This window comes from Formica exsecta, unplaced genomic scaffold (genome assembly GCF_003651465.1).
Source record: "Formica exsecta isolate Colony F162 unplaced genomic scaffold, ASM365146v1 scaffold160, whole genome shotgun sequence".
Classification (NCBI taxonomy): domain Eukaryota; kingdom Metazoa; phylum Arthropoda; class Insecta; order Hymenoptera; family Formicidae; genus Formica; species Formica exsecta.
The window spans coordinates 793,347-801,247 of NW_021848923.1; the positions used below are offsets into that span (position 1 = coordinate 793,347).

Here is a 7,901-nt window from a genome sequence, read left to right on the forward strand (position 1 = left end):
AAAATTAGCAAAAAAAAAAAAATAGTGGCAACGGTACATGGTGTTCCCAAGCGGTCACCCATCCAAGTACTGACCATGCCCAACGTTGCTTAACTTCAGTGATCGGACGAGAACTGGTGCTTTACAACGTGGTATGACTGTTGCCAATAGTAATACTTCCAATTGCTACAGATATACACAATGTGAATATTTCGAGACGGTTATACATAGACATATAGGGTGCGTTCCTATTCACGCATTGAGCGCATAGATCGCCTGGAAATCTATAATATATGTTACGTGAACTATAGATTTCCAGGCGATCTATGCGCTCAATGCGTGAAACGGAACGCACCCCGTTTTCCGAAGTTCCGAAACTAGAATCTAGGGACTCTAGTTTTGACGGGTATATGTTGGACACAATGGCCGCGTTTAGCAGAGAAAATCGCTCAGTAGCAATCGAATGTGATTGGCTCTTACTTTTAGAACGAACAAATCAACGTCGAGTGTTGACAAGACAGTAGGTTTGTTCGCGTTGCTTGAACTTTTTGCACTCAGCATCTTCGCTTTCACTCTCTTCAACATCCGAATATATATTCATCTTGTTTTAAGTGCAAAAATTTTTGGGGATTTCAAGCAACGCGAACAAACCTGATAACTGAGCGTTTTCTCTGCTGGGTACCGATCATGTAACTTTTTCCCTAGGGCGGAAACGTGAAAAGTGAAAAATATTAGCATTGAAATCAATGGCAAAATTTTTCACTTTTCCGCCCTAGGGGAAAAGTTACATGATCAATACCCTGAACGCGGTCAATACTTATAGCGTTTTCGAATAAACGGATTAACACAACCTGGTTCAATTAATCACTATATTTTACTATGAATTTAAGCCTTTTATTGGCAGAGACGATGCAATGACGTAATTAATCGCTCTGAGAGCGATTAAACCTGCTACATTCGAAAACGCTATCAGTAGGTTTGTTCGCGTTGCTTGAAATTCCCAAAAAGTTTTGCACTGAAAACGAGATAAATATATATTCGGATGTTGAAGAAAGTGAAAACGAAGATACTGAGTACAAAAAGTTTAAACAACGCGAACAAACCTAGTGGCAAGTTGGAAATAAGGTCCTTTGATTGGTCAATCATGCTGGTTATCCTAGCCACCGATCAATGGGCGCATTCAGTTGGGTAGCAATCGAACGTGATTGGACGCAATTCAGCAACTCAACAGTTGAACATTATCTTGTCAACACTCGATGTTGATTTGTTAATTCTAAAAGTAAGAACCAATGGGCGCATTTAGGCCGGTATTCATAGTCCGTTCTTATATTCAAGATCGTCTTAAGTACGATCTTAAGATACAAACCAATGGGCGCATTAATAGTCTCAACAGTTGGATAACAATTGAACGTGATTGGTTCTTACTTTTAGAACCAACAAATCAACGACAAGTGTTGACAAAACGATGCTGAACTGTTGAGTATACGTAACATATACTATAATATCGGGTGCACCCGGGTGGAAAATCGGAACACAGCACAATATGAATAGTTATGTTCAATCGCACTATGTCCAAATAAACATCTCTCTAGAACAAAAAAAAGAGTAGGGTCTGATTGGACACAAATTGGCCAATTCAAAATAAGACTCTTTAATTAGTCAATTATTGTTGGTAACCCTAGATACCGATCGATATGAGTGGCTGTGATCAATCCGGATGTAGTCAAACGAGATTCCCTCTCACAGAAAAGATCCTATCTATGCATATTATATATCTATGGTATAGAGTTCGCTCTCTCTCTCTCTTTCTCTCCCTCTCTCTCTCTCTCTTTTCTCTCTTTCTCTCCCTCTCTCTCTTCCTTCCTCCTTCTCTTCCTCTCTCCCTCTTTTCCGCTGTCAATCACTCACTCTCTCTCTGTCTGTCTGTCTGTCTCTTTCTCTCTCTCTCTCTCTGGAACTGATTGGTGCATGCTGTTTTGCACTGTTTTGCGGGCACTCGCGGACGTGCGCGGACGTTTATCAGTCTCTATAACGTGGTGTAATCGTTGCTACGAGTCGAAATAATGATTCCATATAGTTTGCATTCGCGTAATCGTTCCTGTTCAGCATCAGTCATTTTGTTCGCAATCCAGCGACGTGCGTGACGTGTATCAGCGACTCTACTGATGCGAGGACGAGTGTCCTCGCGGATCATCTACTGCGTACGACAATGTCAGGTAGCAGCGATTCCGAGGAATTCTTCGACGCGGAGGACGATTCATTTCATCGTGCGTCACGGTAATTTTTCACCCGCGATTTTCCGTTGCGTGATCGTGTTACGACATAGTAAATGAATAGTGCATATTTCATATATGTAGTGGGATATAGGTAATTCATCGCGCGTATTCGCGTATCATGGATTATGCTATACCGCCGTTCTAACCGTGATTATTCAAGGATTTTCGGATAACCCATCATAGTATGCTTTGTGCATGAAAAATGTGTATAGTTTTAATGCATTTTTTATTTATATACTTGACGTAGTGTGCATAATCGTTGAAATCAGGATATTTTAATTTGTGTAACAGTTTTTCTAATTAGTTTGTACATATAGCGTTGTAGAAATATTTATAAATCTGTATTTTATATAAAATTATATTGACACATATTATATATTTCCTATTTAGACCTAATTAGACTTTAGTTACATGGGTTTGTCATAAGAGAAATAAGAATTTTGCTATATTATGTAAAATATATAAGTAGGCATTCATATATGAATAAATATATAAGATAATATTAATTATATTATTAGTAATTAATTATATCAAATTTGTTTGTTTTGTAGAAGAGTTAAACAACGCGAGTGTACCAGTGTCGAAGCTGATAAAGCATTAGAAATTTGCAAGCAAGACGATGACAATGTCTTTGCAAAGCCTGCTATACCTAAACCAACTATTGATACAAAGGGTTGTATACCTGCAGATAGTGAGCAAAATAAAGATAAACTTGTAAGTATATATTCTAAATTTTGTATGTATACAATAAATACGTGTGCATGTGTGTATATATATATGTGTGTGTTATATATGCATATCCAAGCTGTTCCAAAATTTATTGCCAGTACTGGAAATCTAATATAATATATAATAAAATATACACATATGTTACATGAATTATAGATTTTTAGTACTGGCAGTGAATTTTGGAACACGGCCACAAATATTGTATATGAAGGATACTATCAGGTGATTGCATAAGTTCGTGCCCGATTTAAATATAAAATCACATAGCTTAAATTTTTTAGAAAGTTGAGAAGCAGGAAAATTATATTACATTTAATACTTCTTAAAGTTTTATTTTGTATATAACTTTATGAACTTTCATCTATCTTTAACTTGTATCTAAAACACAGTCTTTTTAAAGAAAACACACAAACTTTAACATATAAAATATTTTAGATCGAAGATGGTGCAGAATCAACTACAGATAAAATTGTTGGAAGGAAACGGTTTCGCGAACTTCGACAACGTATGCAAACAGAAGACGACGATATTCCGATTACTAATTCACCTCCAGATAGTCAGACATCTTCCATCGAGGGTGTTTACCCCACCCCTTCAAAAACGACCCATCCATTTAGAATCATAGAACACGATACTCTCAGTTTACAAAGTATGACTTCTTTAGGACGAGTCGGTCGAATTCTGGCAGGAGTCGCAGATAATACTTCTGGTGTACTTATACCTAGTATATCCCAGTGCCCTCCTTCTGCCGCCCTTACCCGTGAAGGTCAAATGTCCTCCATTGCTAGTATTCCAAGCAAAGACGAGGACGCAACCTCTGGTAAGGTATCCCAATCTTCCAGTGTCCTCACATTATCAGGGGATATCCTACAGGAATCCTCTATTAATGGCCGGTCCAATTATGCTTCTCACTCGCAAAGTGACAAGACTGTTATGCTTCAAGAACCTGATGTCATCGCGAGTACAAAGAATAACGGGAAACTGGCAGAAGATGTAGCAATTTCTGGTGTACCTGTTGCTCCTCCACGTCGTAAAAAGAAAACAAAGGCTCATACACCTACTGATCTTGCTGTAAGATTTCTTACCATTATCTTGTGGGTTAATAATTAATGGAGATGTGATTTATTTAATGGCTAAATAATATAATTAATTTCAGCCTTCTGCGGAAACGCTTGTACCCGCATCGCCGCTTCCAAGTCCAGCTAGTACTATAGAATCGATTACTAGAGAATTCGAGCACAGTCTTGATATTCGATCCGCGACGAAAGGGCAATATGTTGTTAAGCCGCAGGTAAATACTCTGCAAATAATTTTGAAAAATAATTTCTTATAAGATTTATTCTATTCTTTATTCATATGTTTACTCATATTTATTATAATTTATATATGTGATACTTTATAATTATATAATATTTATTATACATTATTAGGACGAGGATAAATTGAAAGCAGAAGGACCATCTTCTGAGGAATTGGAAAGGGTGGCAAGAATGAAAGCAGAACTGCTTAGTCGAACGAGTAATAAGTCCAATAGTCCATTAGGATCAGTATCGAGCAACAGTATTGGTCGTTATTCTTTGGGCCCGCACAGGCTATCAAGTATGAGTCCACAAATTTCCAGAGAAAGACGTAAATCGGCTGGTGACCAAGATATGGTCAAGCAATTGAATATGTTTGTGAGAACTAGGACAGATTCTGGCAAGCGTCTTACTGATATGGTTCGTTATCGCATTGATAAATTATTTTAAGTAGCAGATATTCTATATTAAGAATATTAATGAAATAAAAAATATATCAAAATATTATCTGTTCTTACAGGAAATTTTGGAACAAGTGCCTGTAACAAATTTAGATACAGGGGAACAGGTGCCATTAAGTATAGCAGAAGATAAATTACCGCAGTGTATTAATCCTTTGTCATTACACATTATGAGACTCACTAAGTCTAAATATATAAGTAATTCTAGTCTTGAGAAAGAAAAAGAGAGCGATGAAGAAAGCGTAGATAGTAAAATGTCTAGTATACCTCCAGACGAAGATGTGTCCGTAGATAGAGTTCGTAAGCGGACGCAAAAGTTGAAACGATTTTTAGGTTCCACTGTAAAAAAGACTATGAATAAAGCCAAATCCATCGCGCAAGAAGTATCGCATGCGAGACACAAAGAAGACGTTATGGACATAGTGGACGAAGTTTATCCTGGTGAACAACAATACATAAAGTTAAAGGCGTCAAATAGCCACAAAGGTCCATACGAATTCAGTTGTCTGCAGCATGTTCAAGATCTTAGCGGAGAACATGTAGGGCCTGTCTGGTGTATGAAATTTTCCGCTTGCGGTCGATTGTTGGCCACTGCGGGACAAGATCGGGTTTTGAGAATTTGGGTTTTACGAGATGCTTTCACATATTTTCAGGATATGCGAACAAAATATAATGCGGAAAAGGTCAGCCCTACTCCTTCGCAGGAATCGTTAGTTTCGCAGCAATCTATGGAAGATCCTAACATTGTGGCTAGTGCTTTAGGCGAGGTTGAAGGAACAAAAAGTCCGTTCATGCCAAAGCCGTTTTGTACATACACTGGTCATACCTCGGATCTGCTTGATGTTTCATGGTCTAAGAATTATTTTGTTTTATCTTCATCGATGGATAAAACTGTGCGGCTTTGGCATATATCTCGCAAGGAATGTTTATGCTGTTTTCAGCATATCGATTTTGTCACCGCTATAGTATTCCATCCACGGGACGATCGGTACTTTCTCTCAGGATCACTAGATGGCAAATTGCGCTTATGGAATATTCCAGATAAAAAAGTCGCCGTATGGAACGAAGTAGACGGGCACACAAAATTAATTACCGCGGCGAACTTTTGTCAAAATGGAAAATTTGCTGTTGTAGGATCGTATGATGGTAGATGCATATTTTACAATACGGATCAATTGAAATACCATACACAAATACACGTACGATCGACAAGAGGTAAAAATTCTACCGGTCGCAAAATTAGTGGAATCGAACCTATGCCGGGAGAAGACAAAATCTTAGTTACATCGAACGATAGTCGTATTCGTTTATACGATTTGAGAGATTTAAACTTATCTTGCAAATACAAAGGATATGTCAACATTAGTAGTCAGATTAAAGCAAGTTTTAGTCCAGACGGGCAATACATAGTTAGCGGTTCTGAAAATCAATGCATTTATATTTGGAAAACTCATCACGATTATTCCAAGTTTTCCAGCGTTCGCAGAGATCGAAATGATTTCTGGGAAGGCATAAAAGCTCACAATGCTGTAGTAACGTGTGCTGTATTTGCGCCGAATCCAGATAGTATTATTAAGCAAATTGAGGCGAGAGAACAATGGGAGAGCAAAGAAGAGGCGAAAAGCGTAGATAGCTCTAACATAGGTGTTGTTCCCGTTGATCCTGTCGTTGAGCAACGCACTAAAGGCTGTGGAGGGCATGTTCTTGTGAGTGCCGATTTCAATGGATGTATCAAAGTTTTTTTAAATAAGACGAAACCTAAGCATAGTTCCCTACCGGCATCTGCGCTTGCGTAATGTAACATTACGTGAATTTACGATAAACAGAATTAATTAAACAGAAAAGTAACACGTATGTGCTTATGTCCGCGCGTGTAAATATTCTTTGCCTCTTGTATGCAAATTTCATCATGCACTCATTTGAATTAAGGAACGCAAAATTGTATAAAATATTTTTTTTTAATGGCATTCTTATATTAAATACAAGTATTATTTTAGTATTGTGTGTATGTGTGTGTGTGTGTGCATGAAAGTAATAATTTTAAATAATTTATATATATATATATTAGTGACAAAAATATTTCCATGAATTGTGCTAAAAGTTTAAGTTTAGTAACAATTAATACGTGTCATTTCGAAACATATAATATATGCCATAAATATTGTATAATTTTAACTCCAAGTTATATCATGTCAGATGAAGCAAATTATTTAATCCTTTTGTAAAAAAGTATATTTGTAGTTTAAAATTTCTTTATCAAAATCTTTTTGTATCTTGTGCTTGTATTACAATTTGACAGTGCTGGTCCCACTGTTACCATAAAGTTAACATTTCATAAGAGATTTATCAAAATTATGTCATAGAATGATAATGTAATTATCAGTGAGAAATTTGACAAATATGAAGAATTGTTCTCATATATAATCGTTTCCATATATATATATGTATAATAAAGACATAGTAAAAACAAGGGCACCTTGGTGAAAACAAAGTATAAAAAAATTATGCAGACAATGACGATATATTCAAATATCTCATTTTATTGAGTATATATCGGACTTATAGATTTTTATAAATTATTCGATTATTTACCAATAGTAAAATGCTAAATAATAGGAATTGCTAATTTTTGCATATATTGAATCAGATTTTACAAAATACCACTGATTTCTAAGTCGCGTTTTTCTAGAACATAATAGTTATAAGCTAATATAACACATCGAAGACAATATCAAAGGTGTTTTGAAGCTAAAATACATCATGGTTACGTTTTTCTACGAATGTCCTACATATTATAGAAAATATAACGTCGTATTTTTATTGTACAGTTTTAGAGTAATGTATATATTACAGGATGTGTTATAATTTAATTGTTGTGCTATGTATATATGCATCAAGTTTCATAATGTACGTACATATCTAGTTCATTTTGTATATTAATATACAGAATGGGTTGTGTGGAAAACAGAATACAACTAAAAAGGAAGTAATTCCTTGTGCAAAAATATGTTGGAAATGTAGAATATACAAATATTTTTTTTCTACAAGGTTTTATTTTCAAAAAAAGTGACTTTAAAATTTGGAAAACTGATAACATGTTAATTACTTTTTAAACTACAAGCTCGAATGTGATCTTATGTTATATATATATATATATA

General features: G+C 35.7%; 1 protein-coding gene and 1 non-coding gene across 2 annotated transcripts; one reads left to right on the top strand and one right to left on the bottom strand.

The window, feature by feature from the left end:
* Nucleotides 1-25: 25 nt before the first annotated feature.
* LOC115233159 lies at nucleotides 26-145 on the bottom strand. The gene has a single exon (XR_003883734.1). It is a non-coding gene; the product is annotated as a 5S ribosomal RNA (ribosomal RNA).
* A 1,790-nt stretch (nucleotides 146-1,935) lies between these two features.
* Nucleotides 1,936-7,887, top strand: LOC115233127 (WD repeat-containing protein 44). Its single transcript, XM_029803392.1, has 6 exons — nucleotides 1,936-2,256; nucleotides 2,807-2,969; nucleotides 3,420-4,055; nucleotides 4,141-4,275; nucleotides 4,415-4,702; nucleotides 4,803-7,887. The coding sequence occupies exons 1-6, from the start codon at nucleotides 2,189-2,191 to the stop codon at nucleotides 6,537-6,539; spliced, it is 3,027 nt and encodes a 1,008-aa protein (XP_029659252.1). The 5' UTR covers nucleotides 1,936-2,188; the 3' UTR covers nucleotides 6,540-7,887.
* Nucleotides 7,888-7,901: the final 14 nt, after the last annotated feature.

Bases quoted from the DNA above. Each gene is read 5' to 3' on its own strand.
- LOC115233127 (XM_029803392.1), top strand. From the start codon at position 2,189: ATGTCAGGTAGCAGCGATTCCGAGGAATTCTTCGACGCGGAGGACGAT. The intron at 2,257-2,806 runs GTAATTTTTCAC...TTTGTTTTGTAG, and splicing joins TCATTTCATCGTGCGTCACG to AAGAGTTAAACAACGCGAGT. The intron at 4,056-4,140 runs GTAAGATTTCTT...AATTAATTTCAG, and splicing joins ATACACCTACTGATCTTGCT to CCTTCTGCGGAAACGCTTGT.